Source organism: Salmo salar, chromosome 16, assembly GCF_965601325.2.
Source record: "Salmo salar chromosome 16, fSalSal1, whole genome shotgun sequence".
Taxonomy (NCBI): domain Eukaryota; kingdom Metazoa; phylum Chordata; class Actinopteri; order Salmoniformes; family Salmonidae; genus Salmo; species Salmo salar.
In genome coordinates this window covers 44,951,087-44,968,299 of record NC_138306.1, presented here as the reverse complement: position 1 = coordinate 44,968,299, position 17,213 = coordinate 44,951,087, and the positions used below count along the sequence as shown (strand labels likewise).

The 17,213-nt window shown below is 40.8% G+C and overlaps 1 protein-coding gene across 2 annotated transcripts; it reads left to right on the top strand.

The window, feature by feature from the left end:
- Positions 1–7,494: 7,494 nt before the first annotated feature.
- LOC106573918 (interferon-induced protein 44-like) lies at positions 7,495–16,880 on the top strand. Of its 2 annotated transcripts, none has more exons than XM_014149380.3 (8): positions 7,495–7,635; positions 14,010–14,520; positions 14,608–14,659; positions 14,844–15,039; positions 15,320–15,472; positions 15,598–15,769; positions 15,874–15,974; positions 16,071–16,880. In XM_014149380.3, exons 2-8 carry the CDS (start codon positions 14,043–14,045, stop codon positions 16,251–16,253), a joined length of 1,335 nt encoding a protein of 444 aa, XP_014004855.1. In that variant the 5' UTR covers positions 7,495–7,635; positions 14,010–14,042; the 3' UTR covers positions 16,254–16,880. The 2 variants fall into 2 exon arrangements, with proteins under 2 accessions (XP_014004855.1, XP_014004854.2); XM_014149379.3 differs by lacking the exon at positions 7,495–7,635 and adding an exon at positions 13,071–13,539.
- Positions 16,881–17,213: the final 333 nt, after the last annotated feature.

Here is a 17,213-nt window from a genome sequence, read left to right as displayed (position 1 = left end):
GAACTACATCTTTTAAGCCCCAATAAACCCTTTGTAAGGCATAATAGATGCTTCCGAATACATTCAGAAGCAAGTGAATGATGGCAAAGGTATTAAGCTACAGTTCCTTCAGAAAGTATTCACACCACTTGACATATTCCACATTTTGTTGTGTTACAGCCTGAATTCCAACTGGATTTAATGTATGTTTTTTCTCACCCATCTACACACAATAGCCCATAATGACAAAGTGAAAACATATTTGCAGATTTTTTTGAAAATTCATTGCAAATTAATACAGAAATATCTTATTTGCACAAGTAAGCGGTCTAAGGCACTGCTTCTCAGTGCTTGAGGCATCACTACAGACACCCTGGTTCGAATCCAGTGAAGAGGCGACTCCGGGACGCTGGCCTTCAAGGCAGAGTTCCTCTGTCCAGTGTCTGTGTTCTTTTGACCATCTCAATCTTTTCTTTTTATTGACCAGTCTGAGATATGGCTTTTTCTTTGCAACTCTGCCTAGAAGGCCAGCATCCTGGAGTCGTATCTTCACTGTTGACATTGAGACTGGTGTTTTGCGGGTACTATTTAATGAAGCTGCCAGTTGAGGACTTGTGAGGTGTCTGTTTCTCAAACTATACTCCCTAAGGTACTTGTCCTTTTGCTCAGTTGTGCTCCGGGGCCTCCCACTCCTCTTCCTATTCTGTTTGGAGCCAGTTTGCACTGTTCTGAGAAGGGAGTACTACACAGCATAGTACAAGATATTCCGTTTCTTGGCATGGAATAGACTGACGAGTTTCAGAAGAAAGTTCTTTGTTTCTGGCCATTTTGAGGCTGTAATCGAATCCACAAATGCTGATGCTCCAGATACTCAACTAGTCTAAAGAAGGCCAGTTTTATTGCTTCTTTAATCAGAACAACAGTTTTCAGCTGTGCTAACATAATTGCAACAGGGTTTTCTAATGATCAATTAGTCTTTTAAAATGATAAACTTGGATTAGCTAACACAACGTGCCATTGGAACAAAGGAGTGATGGTTGCTGATAATGGGCCTCTGTACGCCTATGTAGTCATTTACAACATTAACAATGTCTACACTTTATTTCTGATCAATTTGATCTTATTGTAAGGGACAAAAAAATTGCTTTTCTTTCAAAAACAAGGACATTTCTAAGTGACCAAACTTTTGAACAGTAGTGTGTGTCATGACTTTGGCCTGAGTGGGGGAGGTTTATGACCCCCATAAATACCTTTCCCCTTTTTCCTCTCTCTATTCTACCGATGTGACTATTGAAAATTATACACTGTTCTTCTCACTGGACTTAAGAAATGTACCTTTTCCAAAAACCCAGTTTAGATTTTTAAATGACTTTAGTGCCTATAAACCATGTATTTTCTCATTGAGAGAGAGTCTGGTGACATCAAAAGATGGGAACGGAACCACATTTCAGTAATCCAACCAGCTGAAAATATGATTTGGTACTAAATGAATATGATGCCAGATCAGTTGGCGTCTAAGACATTATTACTGATGATAGGACGACATAAACTGTATCTTGGAAAGTCTACACATTCTAGTTATCAGAATCACATGGAATTGTTGTGCAATTTATATGTTTAAATATGAAACTATTTGTGAAAAGATGAAATGTAATTTTAGCTTCCAAATAAGAGAATTGGGTTTTCATGAGGGAACTATGCTCAACTCAGTGGCCCTGCCCATGTGAACAGACATTGGTTATAAACTATGAAACACACCCTTCTCTCCCCTCCTATATAAAGCCCTTGACGAAAATGTAACTTTCTGTTCCGAGGACGTTAGGGTGACGGTTCTATGTTAAAAGGGCTCAGATAATAACCTGTTCCAAGGACGTGTGGACTTGAGGTCCCCACGTTGAAAGGACAAAGACCACCTACAGAACTAAGCCACCCTCAGCAAGAATCTAACGAAATTAGCATCGAATTTCAATGTGAATATGACGGCAACACGCCAAAAGGATGAATTTCGACTATACCAGCCAGAATATAGCATGAGCTTAAAAGTATGGCAACTTGGTATGAACTTTGAACTCTTATTCACTCCAGAAGTGATACCTCCTAGCCGTTGAGTTAGCAGCAGTCGCTAAACGTGGGCTAGGAGAGGACGGACAGAGTATTCATTCTACCACGCTCTCCATAAAGGACAAACCGGCCTTCCATTGACGACCAATCTACCGAAGCGCAGCTCACAGTAAATATTTATTGCATTCTCCTTTTTCAAATGGGTGGTTATTTAGAATGCATAAGATTCTGTATTTACGATAGCATAGCTTCCCCTTTGTTACTCAGTCTTCCCACTCTTTCACTCAAACCCAACCCCCTCTTTTTGTGTAACCAGACGTCGCATCTGTTCCGTCCACCAGGGACATTTCTTTATGACATAATTTGTAATCAATGCATGATCCATTCTGTGTGATTTATTTAGGTATTTAGTAAATAAATAATTAAACCAAATTTTGTATTGCTGATTCAACTTGTTAGCCAGGTTTCATGAAGATAACCAAGAATTTACAACTTTCAGATGAGACTGAATAAAGTGACGATTAAATATTGACTGCAATTGATGCAGATTACTAGGTCTTTAAGAGTTTATTCGGAAGATAACAGCTCTATAAACATTATTTCGTGGTGCCCCGACTTTCTAGTTAATTACATTCACCTGATTAGCTTAATCAGGTAATATTAATTACAGAGAAATTATTTTATAGAATAGCATGTCATATCACTTAATCCGGCATAGCCAAAGACATGACATGTGTATATATATACAGTTTAAGTCTGAAGTTTACATACACCTTAGCCAAATACATTTAAACTCAGTTTCACAATTCCTGACATTTAATCCTCATAAAAATTCCATGTTTTAGGTCGTTTAGGATCACCACTTTATTGTAAGAATGTGGAATGTCAGAATAATAGTAGAGCGAATGATTTATTTCAGCTTTTATTTCTTTCATCACATTCCCAGTGGGTCAGAAGTTTACATGCACTCAATAAGTATTTGGTAGCATTGCCTTTAAATTGTTTAACTTGGGTCAAACATTTTGGGTAGCCTTCCACAATCTTCCCACAATAAGTTGGGTGAATTTTGGCCCATTCCTCCTGACAGCTGGTGTAACTGAGTCAGGTTTATAGGCCTCCTTGCTCGCACACGCTTTTTCAGTTCTGCCCACAAATTTTCTATGGGTTTGAGGTCAGGACTTTGTGATGGCCACTCCAGTTCCTTGACTTTGTTGTCCTTAAGCCATTTTTCCACAACTTTGGAAGAATGATTGGGGTCATTGTCTATTTGGAAGACCCATTTGCGACCAAGCTTTAACTTCCTGACTGATGTCTTGAGATGTTGCTTCAATATATCCACATAATGTTCCTTCGTCATGATGCCATCTATTTTGTGAAGTGCACCAGTCCCTCCTGCAGCAAAGCACCCCCACAAAATGATGCTGCCACCCCCGTGCTTCATGGTTGGGATGGTGTTCTTCGGTTTGCAAGCCTCCCCCTTTTTCCTCCAAACATAACGATGGTCATTATGGCCAAACAGTTCTATTTTTGTTTCATCAGACCAGAAGACATTTCTCAAAAAAGTACGATCTTTGTGCCCATGTGCAGTTTCAAACCATAGTCTGTTTTTTTTATGTCGGTTTTGAAGCAGTGGCTTCTTCCTTGCTGAGCGGCCTTTCAGGTTATGTCGATATAGGACGCATTTTACTGTGGATATAGATATTTTTGTACCTGTTTCCTCCAGCATCTTCACAAGGTCCTTTGCTGTTGTTCTGGGATTGATTTGCACTTTTCGCACCAAAGTACGTTCATCTCTAGGAGACAGAACGCGTCTCCTTCCTGAGCGGTATGACGGCTGCGTGGTCCCATGGTGTTTATACTTGCGTACTATTGTTTGTACAGATGAATGTGGTACATTCAGGCGTTTGGAAATTGCTCCCAAGGATGAACCAGACTTGTGGAGGTCTACAATTTTTTTTCTGAGGTCTTGGCTGATTTCTTTTGGTTTTCCCATGATGTCAAGCAAAGAGGCACTGAGTTTGAAGGTAGGCCTTGAAATACATCCACAGGTACACCTCCAATTGACTGAAATCATGTCAATTAGCCTATCCGAAGCTTCTAAAGCCGTGACATCATTTTCTGGAATTTTCCAAGCTGTTTAAAGGAATAGTCAACTTAGTGTATGTAAACTTCTGACCCACTGGAATTGTGATACAGTGAATTATAAGTGAAATAATCTGTCTGTAAGCAATTGTTGGAAAAATTACTTGTGTCATGCACAAAGTAGATGTCCTAACCTAACCTAAGTGTATGTAAACTTCCGAATTCAACTGTATAAAACTAGTTTTTTGGATCCCTCTAGCAGCAGCTACTGTATATGTATTATTATATATATATATATATATATATATATAGCACACCAATACAGTCGTGAAAAGCCTAGCACACAGATAGCACACCAATATTCGTGAATAGGTCACAATAACATAAACAATGCTTGAATGTCCCTTTTAGTGAGCAAGTACTTTGTCATGTCCCTGAACCGGTTTGACTAAACAAAATAATGTAGTGTATCAGTCTCTATTTTTGGCCAGGCGAATGACAGGAGATAATGAGAACAGAGGCTGGCCCAAACACAAAGAGAGGAGCTGCCAAGCCAATGCTGTCAAAGTTATCATATATCCTGATGCCTAGTCAAGTTACCTCTATACATATCTACCCCTACCACTCCAGTATCCCTGCACATTGTAAATATGGTTTTGGCACTGACCCTGGAACTGACCCTGTAAATGGCATACTTACTTTCTCGTCTTCTTCTTATTTCTATTTCTTACATGTTTTTGTTCTACTTTACATTATTTTAAAGTACTATGAATATTGATTACTGCATTGTTGGGAAAGAGTTTGCAAGGAAAAAGCACTTCACTGTACTTGTGCACGTGACAAGAAAATGTATCACTGGGACAAGAGCTTTCTTGCACCACTTCAGGATCAGGCAGACGCAGGTAATCTGCTTTCAAGGCATTGGTTTGATATAAAGGCACCAACGCTGCACTGTCTTCTTGAGGTAGGGTAGTAACGTCTTTATGGAAGTGTACTGTATGCCCCTCTAGCCTCAAAGTAGAAATGACAGTAGATGTAGAAAGTAGCTAGCGGGAGAGAGGGGGGGAAGTAGGAACATAGGGTGGGAATTATACTTAATAAATAACATTCTCATTGTAGTTAAGACAATAACCAATTAGATAATTCATATGTTTTTGTGTTGTACAAGGAAACATGTAAAAACATAAATATGAGCCTAACAAACATGTGAGCATTCTTTTGATTATTAAAATATACAAGACAATTTTCAATAAGAGCAAAACAGAAACTTATTCTATGGTCCTATTGCCACTGACATTTTTTTATGTCACAAGGATATTTTGTAAGTCTATCAACAAAGATCAGATTAAATGAAGTCACCTTGGCCCAAAACTAGTCTTTTGGATCCCTCTAGCAGCAGCTACTGTATATGTATTATTTTCTTCTCTGTGTCACAATCGAAACTGGACTTCTGACACGTTATGGAATTTTCATACATGTTTGATTTTTATTATATTTAATTCCTGTTTTCATATAGGAGATATGAGTTACACGTTGGGAGAGGGTTTGCATTTCACCAATGGATCTCTGGTCTTGCAGCGACTTCATTTGAAGAGTGCTTGTTGTGTTCCTTCTCTCGGGCAAGGACAGGGAACCATACCGCACTACACAGTAAGACCTCTGTTAAGTGTCACCTGTCCTAGAAGGGACATAGTCAGTCTACAAGAGAAGTTAAAGCTCCTCAGTTGTAATGCAAAATGTTACCATTCTTGCTATAGGCCACTAAACACAGGCAAGAAATGGCAGCAGAAAGTTGAACTTCAGGTAGTTGACAGTTTATATTTGAAAGTAAGCGGAGTAGCCTAGTAGAGGAACAGGTTAGGACTAATATAGAGGGGAACAGGGAAACACTGTGCTCAAAAAGCACACATGTTCATGACATTTAATTTACTCTTACTGTTTCATACAGTACCAGTCAAAAGTTTGGACACACCTACTCATTCCAGGGTTTTTCTTTATTTTTAGTATTTTCTACTTTGTAGAATAATAGTGAAGACATCAAAACTATGAAATAGCACATATGGAATCATGTAGTAGGGTTGGTATACAGAAGATAGCCCTATTTGGTAAAATACCAAGTCCATATTATGGCAAGAACAGCTCAAATAAGCAAAGAGAAATGACAGTCCATCATTACTTTAAGACATGAAGGTCAGTCAATGCGGAAAATTTCAAGAACTTTGAAAGTTTCTTCAAGTGCAGTCGCAAAAACCAACAAGAGCTATGATGAAACTGGCTCTCATGAGGACCGCCACAGGAAAGGAAGACCCAGAGTTACCGCTGCTGCAGAGGATAACTTCATTAGAGTTACCAGCCTCAGAAATTGCAGCCCAAATGAATGATTCACAGAGTTAAAGTAACAGCCACATCAACTGTTCAGAGGAGATTATGTGAGTCAGGCCTTCATTGCTGCAAAGAAACCACTACTAAAGTACACTAATAAGAACAAAAGACTTGCTTGGGCCAAGAAACATGAGCAATGGGTATTGGACCGTGGAAATCTGTCCTTCCAATAAAATGTTATTTGATTTGACCCAACCCTCCCTGTTTTTCAACTTGTTGTTCAGTAAAGCTAAAGATTGTCTATTATATTGACAAGATAGTCAAGTGACTGCTCTAACGATCGAAAAACATGTCCTCAAAGATTATAGGAATGCTGGAAGAGGCAAGATCAGTTGGCACCATTCTAAATCAATGAGAGGGTAGATATGTGTGAACAACAGGCCATAGATATTGATAGAGGAGTCATCTTTATAATTGTGCAATTATAGTGTCTGTACTAGCAAGGGCAGCGCCATTGAGATTCTCCATCTTAAAGTAGTTAATTTACTTATTCTTAATTGGCTGATTGCTCCCAACTCAAAGGAACCCCCACCCAGTTGAATACTTAAAATTGGTGGAAGCCCTCAATAGCAGTGTCCATTCCCTGTGGCTCAGTTGGTAGAGTATGGTGTGTGCAACGCCAGGGTTGTGGGTTCGATTCCCACGGGGGGCCAGTACAAAAAATGCATAAATTAATGTATGAAATTAATGTATTCACTACTGTAAGTTGCTCTGGATAAGAGCGTCTGCTAAAATGCCTAAAATGTAAATCCATGCTTAAAAGTGTTATATCCATGAGTCCTCTACCCATATCTATGACAACAAGCACAACCCTGATATAACGTTAGTTGTTTTTTTCCAAGTTGCCAAAATGCCACGTGCTTCCACTTATATCAGTGCATTCATAACAATCTAACCACGAAACGTATATTAGATCAAATAAGTCTCACTTAGCAAATTAGCAATTCATTTTTTTGGTTGAACAAATTTGACACTCATTCATTGACATCCATAAAAAAAATCCTCACTACGTTGGTTTATTTTCGTTTTTCGTGGACAGATTTTGGGTGGAGTAAAACTTCTCCATTAGTCTCTTCCTCTCTGCTGCAGTACCTTTTTGCGTACTCAAGAACCGTGAACGAGCATTTTCAGGTGAGTGTTGCATTCCTTTGAAGACGTTTTTAGCTAGTTAATTCTGATATTAATAACTTTATATTTTGACCCGTTCATGTGGATAATCCTTATTTGTGCCAAGCCTGCTGTCTTTAGGTTGACAATTATTTTGAAAATTAGCAGCATGCCAATGCAAACACCATTTTGTTGTGATTTTGTTATTAATCTATTTGAAATGTTTGAATTTTTCTCTGTAACAAAAACAACTAAACAGTTTTTGCGTGTGCCAAATTCAGTTTAGTTTCGTTTATTTATCCTGGCCACTGTGAAGGAAAGGGCGTGGTGAAAGTGATAGTTAAGCTCTTCACATAGCATCTGATCATGTATCAGTCTATTGCTCTTATCAGACAGTCAGAATGAGCACAGACTGTTTACTTTGGTGAAACAATGTAAAATATAATGAATTCGACATCTGCATGTTTCAACAAACTCAAAATATCAAGTTTACAGAATCCCACAGGTGTTTAGGGTGGCTTGGGGTTAAACACCACCCAGGGTTGCCAGGTCCAGTTAAAATGTCAAATTCAAAAGACCCATCAAAACCTGCCCAGAAAGTCTGAAAACAAGCAATTCTTGCCATATTTATCCAATAAACCCTTTCCCCGTGAAGTTATTGATGTAATTAAGACGGAATAACGACGTAATTTCTAACGACAAGAAGCCAAATTAATGTTTCCCATCAAAATTATTATTATTGCGGAGCTAATGTCATGTAATAGCCTAGTGGTTAGAGCATTGGACCGGTAACCGAAAAGTTGCTGGATCGAATCTCCGAGCTGACAAGGTAAAAATCAGAGTGAGTGATAAAAGTTGGACAGAGGATCTTGAAATCTCTGCAAAGAAACACTTGGACGAACTTCAAAAATCACGTTAGGCTATTTTCTGGCAATTGTGCCTTTAATTTGTGCCAGCTGTTAAGACTACAAACAGTTATAAATTGTATATTTGAGAGATTTACTTGCCATTTCAATAGGCATATGGCCTATGCTACTGACTCAAATCTGGATTTATGATTGTAGGTAGCCTATAGCCCCGATAGGCCTACAGTAACCAAGGCAAGATGTTGGCAAACTGAACGATTTAGCAGCTTACTTAGTTCAAATTGACAGACTCATTTATTCAACATGAATATAGCGATGCGATTTCGAGTAAGAAGTTCTTGTTCTGAATAGGGTCGTAATTTCATATCACTGAATGAAATATTCATAATATGGATATGAACTGAATATATGCTCGTCATCAACAGCCAGTGTTTGTTTTATTACCTGTAGCTAAATCTGATTGACTGTTACCTAAGTCGAATGCATTCTAACAACAGCTGAGCAGCGATTGCGATGTGACCATGATCGCTATTGATAACTTCCAATTTAATGAACTAAACATGTCTGTTAATCATTGCATAATAACACAAGGATAAAACAATAGAAGTTATAGGCTATTTATTCAATATGTTTGCCATTTTCAGGAAGGCTACACAAGTGGCACAAATTGATTTGCAAGGACTCCAGTGAAATGTCATTTCAACATATGTATTGTATCAAATGGTAGCCTACTATGGCATATAAATTAATAGGCTACTTGATGGCCAACAGATGCAAATGTATCATGTCAGTTTTATTGTGGACTTTTTCCCCATAACAGAAGCACGCAAGGGAGTTCCATAACTTCCATTTCAAATTCACTCGCGCAGCGCTCGAGACCGAAGAACAACTGAGCATGCTTAAAACTTTGACTTGATACGATTTTTCATAACTAAAGTTGACATTAGAATGCAGTTTAAACCACCTCTGAGTGAATGTATCTAATTCACTCTAGTGCGCCTGAAGTAGTTTTCCACTGCTTTATTGCTGTTATTTCTGGATGCGCATCAGTTCTATATATACAAAAGTATGTGGACCCCCCCCTTCAAATTAGTGGATTTGGCCATTTCAGCCACACCCGTTGCTGACGGGTGTATAAAATCGAGCACACAGCCATGCAATCTCCATAGACAAACATTGGCAGTAGAATGGCCTTACTGATGAGGCACACAAGGTCACATAAAGGGACCGCTAAAGCTTGTAAAAACCGTCTGTCCTCGGTTGCAACACTTACTACTGAGTTCCAAACTGCCCCTGGAAGCAACGTCAACACAAGAACTGTTAGTCGGAAGTTCCTTGAGTTGGGTTTCCATGGCCAAGCAGCCGCACACAAGCTTAAGATCACCATGTGCAATGCCAAGTGTCGGCTGAAGTGGTGTAAAGCTCGTCGCCATTGGTCTCTGGAGCAGTGGAAACGCGTTCTCTGGAGTGCTGACTCACGCTTCACCATCTGGCAGTCCGACGAACAATTCTGGGTTTGGCGGATGCCAGGAGAATGCTACCTGCCTCAATGCATAGTGCCAACTGTAAAGTTTGGTGGAGGAGTAATGGCCTGGAGCTGTTTTTCATGGTTCAGTCTAGTCCCCTTAGTACCAGTGAAGGGAAATCTTAATGCTACAGCATACAATGACATTCTAGACAATTCTGTGCTTCCAACTTTGTGGCAACAGTTTGGGGAAGGCCCTTTCCTGTTTCAGCATGACAATACCCCGTGTACAAAGCAAGGTCCATACAGAAATGGTTTGTCGAGATCGTTGTGGAAGAACTTGACTGGTCTGCACAGAACCCTGACCTCTACCCCATCGAACACCTTTGGGATGAATTGTAACGCCAACTGCGAGCCAGGCCTAATCACCCAACATCAGTGCCCGACCTAACTAATGCTCTTGTGGCTGAATGGAAACAAGTCCCTGCAGCAATGTTCCAACATCTATTGGAAAGCCTTCCCAGAAGAGTGGAGGCTGTTATAGCAGCAAAGGGGAGACCAACTCCATATTAATGCCCATGATTTTGGAATGAGATGTTGGAATGAGAGTAGGTGTCCACATACTTTTGGTCATGTAGTGTATATATACAGTGCTTTCGAAAAGTATTCAGACCTTGACTTTTTCCACATTTTTGTTACGTTACAGCCTTATTCTAAAATGTATTAAATAATCTACACACAATACCCCATAATGATAAAGTGAAAACAGATAACACTTTTTTTAAACAGAAATACCTTATTTACGTAAGTTTTCAGACCCTTTGCTATGAGACTCAAAGTTGAGGTCAGTTGCATCCTGTTTCCATTGATCATCTTTGATGTTTCTACAACTTGACTGGAGTCCACCTGATGTAAATTCAATTGATTGGACATGATTTGGAAAGGCACAAACCTGTCTAAATCAGGTCCCACAGTTGTCAGTGCATGTCAGAGAAAAACCAAGCTATGAGTTCGAAGGAATTGTCCCTAGAGCTCCGAGATAGGATTGTGTTGAGGCACAGATCTGGGGAAGGGTAGCAAAAAATGTCTGCAGCATTGAAGGTCCCCAAGAACACAGTGGCCTCCATTATTCTTAAATGGAAGTTTGGAACCACCAAGACTCTTCCTAGAGCTGGCCGCCCAGCCAAACTGAGCAATCGGGGGAGAAGGGCCTTGGTCAGTGAGATGGTCACTCTGACAGAGCTTCAGAGTTACTCTGTGGAGATGGGAGAACCTTCCAGAAGGACAACCATCTCTGCGGCACTCAACCAATCAGGCCTTTATGGTAGAGTGTCCAGACGGAAGACACTCCTCAGTAAAAGGCACATGATAGCCCTTTTGGAATTTGGCAAAAGTCACTTAAAGACTCTCAGACCACGAGAAACAAGATTATCTGGTCTGATGAAACCAAGATTGAACTCTTTTTGGCCTGAATGCCAAGCATCACGTCTGGAGTAAACCTGGCACCATGCCTATGTTGAAGCATGGTGGTGGCAGCATCATGCTGTGGGTATGTTTGTCAGTTGCAGGGACTGGGAGTCTAGTCAGGATCAAGGCAAAGATGAACGGAGAAAAGTACAGAGGTCCTTGATGAAAACCTGCTCCAGAGTGCTAAGAACCTCAGATTGGGGCGATGGTTCACCTTCTAACAAGAAAACGACCCTAAGCACACAGCCAAAACAACGCAGGAGTGGCTTCGGGACAAGTCTCTGAATGTCCTTGAGTGGCCCAGCCAGAGCCCAGGCTTGAACCCGATCAAACATCTCTGGAGAAATCTGAAAATAGCAGTGCATCAACGCTCCCCAACCAACCTGACAGAGCTTGAGAGGATCTGCAGAGAAGAATGGGAGAAACTCACCAAATACAGGTGTGCCAAGCTTGTTGTGTCATACCCAAGAAGACTCTAGGCTGTAATCGCTGCCAAAAGGTGCTGCAACAAGGTACTGAGTGAAGGGTCAAATTATTATGTAAATGTCATATTTACTTTTTTTTATATATCATATATACATTTGCAAAGATTTCTAAACCGGTTTTTGCTTTGTCATTATTGTGTGTAGATTGATGAAGAAAAAAATCTATTTAAATCAATTTTAGAATAAGGCTGTAACGTAACAAAATGTGGAAAAAGTCAAGGGTTCTGAATACTTTCCGAATGCACTGTATATCATTTTTTTACGACTCCATGCAGTACCGCTGCGGCCCCCAGTTGTATACCCCTGTTCTAGAACATTGATATCTTATATTCTGAGAACATGGCAACCATGTTCTATGTAAGTTTATGGGACGTTGATGGAATGTTCTACTAAACCTCAGAAAACGACACAGAGTTCCCATGAAACATGTCTAGAACATTAATATTGAATATTTTGAGAACATGGTAACGACGTTCTGGGTTAGTTCTGGTTGACATTAAGGGAATGGTCTCTTGAAAACCGTCCTTGCACGTCACTGGAACATTACTATGAAAACATTAGGCGCATTCTCTAAAGTTGTGGGAACGTTTGTTGTTAGCTGGGTAAATGTGATAAAACTCCAGATGAAGCATTAGGGTCTTATGTCAGAATTTGATCTCATTTGTAGGGATGCACGATATATCGGTGACCCTATCGAGCGATGTTTAACACCGATGTGCAAAACCGATGTCAAAGCTGACGTGCATACTTATATAACGTAGGTACATTATGTAATGTCGCCACGTAAAATGTTGCGCTACATGTGCAGCACAGCATTCCTAACCTAGCCCACAATGTCTGCTGGGTGGATCGAGCAGTCAACAAGTGAAGCAGCCATTTGAAAGAGTAGGAACATTTCAGCGAGACAACAACTAAAAATGCAAAATCCATTAACGCCAAGATAATGGAATTCATTGCTCTTGACAATCAACCGTTCTCTGTCATGGGTGATGTTGGCTTTCACCGATTGGTCAAGCACAGGTACACACTACCAAGTGCGCTATTTTTCAGAAGTTGTCCTAACGGAGTTACACAGTAATAGCTTCACGACTGACATTTGGACCAGCATGAGCTCCATGAGCATGCTGAGTCTGACAGCACAGTGGGTCGTCGAGGATTTCGTACTGAGGGAGGTCGTATTGTATGCTCAAGAGTATGCTGGTTGTCATACCGCTGCTGCCATTTCAATGGCATTTGAGAACATGTTTGGAACATAGAAACATGAACATACTAGCTAGCTCTATTCGAACAACTGACTCGAGAAATAAGCTAATCAACTGCGCCTGCAGCAGACATGATACCCTCTGTCATGGCATTGAAACGCCTGCTCAACAAAACTGTCGACACAGGCTGTGAACAAGCGATTCGGTGGCATTCTCTCTTTACTGTGTCGCCACCATGTTCGATGCTATGTACAAGGACCGCTACTTCGATGCAGACAAGAAACAGGGTTTACGTGAAATATTACATACACAGCTGGACAAGATGGAAATGCACACCGAGGAAGAGAGGCCACGGACAGACAGACCTGAAACTTCACTGCTTGACATGTATGATGAAATCCTGGTTGAGAATAAAACGACTGAACGACGAAACAGCACAGCGAGTAAGTGAAAGAAATAGGTTTTGATTATGTTTTACTGGTAATGGGGACATGCGTAAATGCCAACAAAATAACTTTTTGGTCAGAGTGTGTGTGTGTGTGTGTGTAACCTTTATTTAACTAGGCAAGTCACTTAAGAACACATTTTTATTTACAATGACGGCCTACCCCGACCAAACCGGGACATTGCTGGGCCAATTGTGCTCTGCCCTATGGGACTCCCAATCACGGCCGGATGTGATACAGCCTGGATTTGAACCAGGGACTGTAGTGACACCTCTTGCACTGAGATGCAGTGCCTTAGACCGCTGTGTCCGTGTGTGTGTGCAACTATTTTACTGTACTAAAATGCTTAAAAGGCCGCAAAAAATTTAAATAATGGTTATAGGTATCAGGTTTTTGACAAGGAAAATATCGGTATCGGCCAGAAATGTCATATCGGTGCATCACTACTCATTTGTGTTTTTCCTCAGACCACCCCTACTGAGACCAACGTGATCCCCACCATGAACCACAAACTGACCCAGGAACAGGAGAAACAGCTGTGTTCCTTACTGGGAAACGTCAAACTCAGCCTGCTGTTCAAGGCCAGTATATATGGCTACACAGGAGCAGCCTTTCACCAGAAATGTGACCACCAAGGTCCCACAGTCTCTGTAGGATATAACTCCACAGGGTTTGTTTTTGGAGGCTACACAAGTAAAGATCATGATGTAGCCAAGCAAGGCCAGTACATACAGGATGACAAAGCCTTTTTGTTCAGTTTAACTGGTAGAAATCCTGTCAGGTATCCTGTCACAAATGCCCAATATGCGGTCAAAATGCATAACACAACTGGCCCTTACTTTGGGGAGGCTTTGTTGTTAATGAACGCTAACACCGCTACAGTGATCAGCATTCCAGGAAAGTACTACAACTTCAATGCTGCAGAAATGCATGGCAATAACCTCAACCTAACTGAGTGTGAGGTGTATAAAGTGGAAGGTGAGTGTAGAATCAATTCTCTTCTCTCTTTAATGTGTATTTTTTTATTGTGCATATGATTAAATAAATATATATATTTTTTAACAGAAGGTGGTAACATCATCGAAAAGCCATGGAGGACAATTCTTTGGAAAGCTGAGTAAGCTCCAAACAGAAATGACCATCATTTATTTTTTGTGATGCAGTAATGCCTGTGTTAATGTTTTCACTACAATTGCATCATGTGATTCTCACATGGGCCACATATACTGAATGTTATACGATTGATGAGTACAGTACATTAAAGCATTTGCATATTAAATTGAGGTTCTTGTTTTCCACAGGAGGAGAAAGGAGCTGATGGACTCTGTTAAGCTCTACAGGCCCATGATCAGTTCTGTGGGTCAGGCTAGAGTTCTACTCATCGGCCCAGTCGGCGCTGGAAAGTCCAGCTTTTTCAACTCTGTCAACTCCATCTTCCGAGGCCATGTGACCAGCCAGGCCATATCGGGCAGCTCTGGAACCAGTCTGACCACTCAGGTATGTGGTCTACCATGTTAAACAACTGGTCTTCTTTTTTGTCTCTGCTTCAACAATTTGAATGAATGTCATCATATTTATGTGGACAAAATCAGTGGTGTAGTGGAGGGTAAACAGTTTACCTACTTTTTTTTTGCTCAACAGTCTACCCACCTTTTGAATGTGTAGGCAGCATTAGTTTTTCCACCGCAACTGGTGATTAGTTTGCCTTCCAAGTTTTTTGTTTTTTTTACCCCTACATCACTGGACAAAATGATGATGCATTATTTATATTTCACAGTTTCGCACCTACTCAGTTAAGGCTGGACGCGATGGCAAACCGCTGGCATTCATTTTGTGTGACACGATGGGAATGGAGGAGGCCACAGGGGCGGGGCTAGATGTGGATGACATCAGCAGCATTCTGAAAGGCCATGTGCCAGACAGATACCAGGTGAGGGGCACCATACATACATACATACATACATACCTACGTACATACATACATATATACATACATACATACATACTTTGATTCTCCTCAGTGTGACCCAAACCCCTCGTCTTTCCCTTTCCCAGTTCAACCCCTCAGTCCCTCTGCAAGCAGATGCCCACGGATTCCGGCAGTCAGTGAAACTGCATGAAAGGATCCACTGTGTGGTGTACGTCATGGACACCTGCAAAGTCTCCATTATGTCCACCAAACTGGAGGAGAAACTGGTGGCCATTCGCAGGAGGGTCAACCTGCTAGGTCAGTCAGTCCGAGAGAAACCTGGGTTAAAGATGATGGATTATACAGACTATACTAGCGCAATCCCTGGTTAGTGACACTAATGGAGGGTTGTTGTTCCACAGGCATCCCACAGCTGGTTCTTCTTACCAAGGTGGATGAGGCCTGTCCCTGTGTGGCCAACAACTTGAGGAACGTGTACAACAGCCAGTACATAAAGACCAAGGTGAGCTCTGCACTCCCCCTGCATTAGATGACCATGAACAGTCACATAAATGTTTGGGTAATGTTTGGTAATGCTTGGTGTGTCCGACTCCCATAGGCCCAGGAGGTGAGTGGCCGTCTGGGGCTACCCATGTCCTGCATTGTCCCGGTGAAGAACTACAGTGAAGAGCTGGAGCTGGACATGAGCTGTGACATCCTGCTCCTCAGCGCCCTGATCCAGATGCTCCGCTTCGCAGACAACTACTTTGATGACGTCAACGACCAAGAGAAACACGACTAGACCAAGTAGAGGAGATCACCCAGCATGGTGGTGGTATTGCCTGTCTATGCCACCTTGTTTAGCCCTCTCTCTGCCTCATTCTGTATATCTTGTTCTATGGTGTTCACGTAATCATAATTATGATGACTAGTTATCCATTACGCAACTACAGAATGATAAGAATAACATAACATGCCTCATTGAGCCTACATCTTGAATATTTTATTCAATTGCTAGAAATAATCTATATTTAGGCATAAAAAGAAAGTTAGTTCACTAGCATGGCTAATTCTGTTCTTGTTTACATCATTGTGATTGTTTGGATTACATGGGATAGGTGAAAGGCCTGGGTTTTCTTCATATGTTCATTGATTGCTTTGCATACTAGTTGATCCTACATAGTCAGTTCTTGGATAGTCTCATACAGCAATCTGCTCCTCAGAATATACCCCAGCTGAAGAAAAAGTAGAGGTTAAACTTAGTACAAGATCATGTAGTTTTTACATTGGATTCACTTCACATTTGGCTTGCAATTGCTTGTGGTTTAACCACTAGATGACAGTATATCATGAAACTGAAAATAAGTTGCTAATAGTATGTGCTGCTGTTGGAAAAGCTGCCCATTAAAGTTACCTTTGTTGAATATCATAGTAGTGTCCTCATGTTTCATTGTGTTAGTTGACACTATAGTACATTACAATCAACATTGAGCACATAAGAAACAGTCAATGGAATGAACATGTTTGAACATGTTTTTTGGAGCACAGTGTTTCCGTTCCCCTTTATATTGGTCCTGACCTGTTCCTCGACAACTATGCTTACTTTCAAATACAAATTGTCAACTACTTTCTGCTGCCACGTCTTTCCAGTGTTTAGTGGCCGATAGCAATAATGGTAACATTTTGCATTACAACTGAGGAGCTTTACTTCATTTAGACACCATGTCCCTTCCAGACAGGTGACAGAGGTCTTACTGCGTAA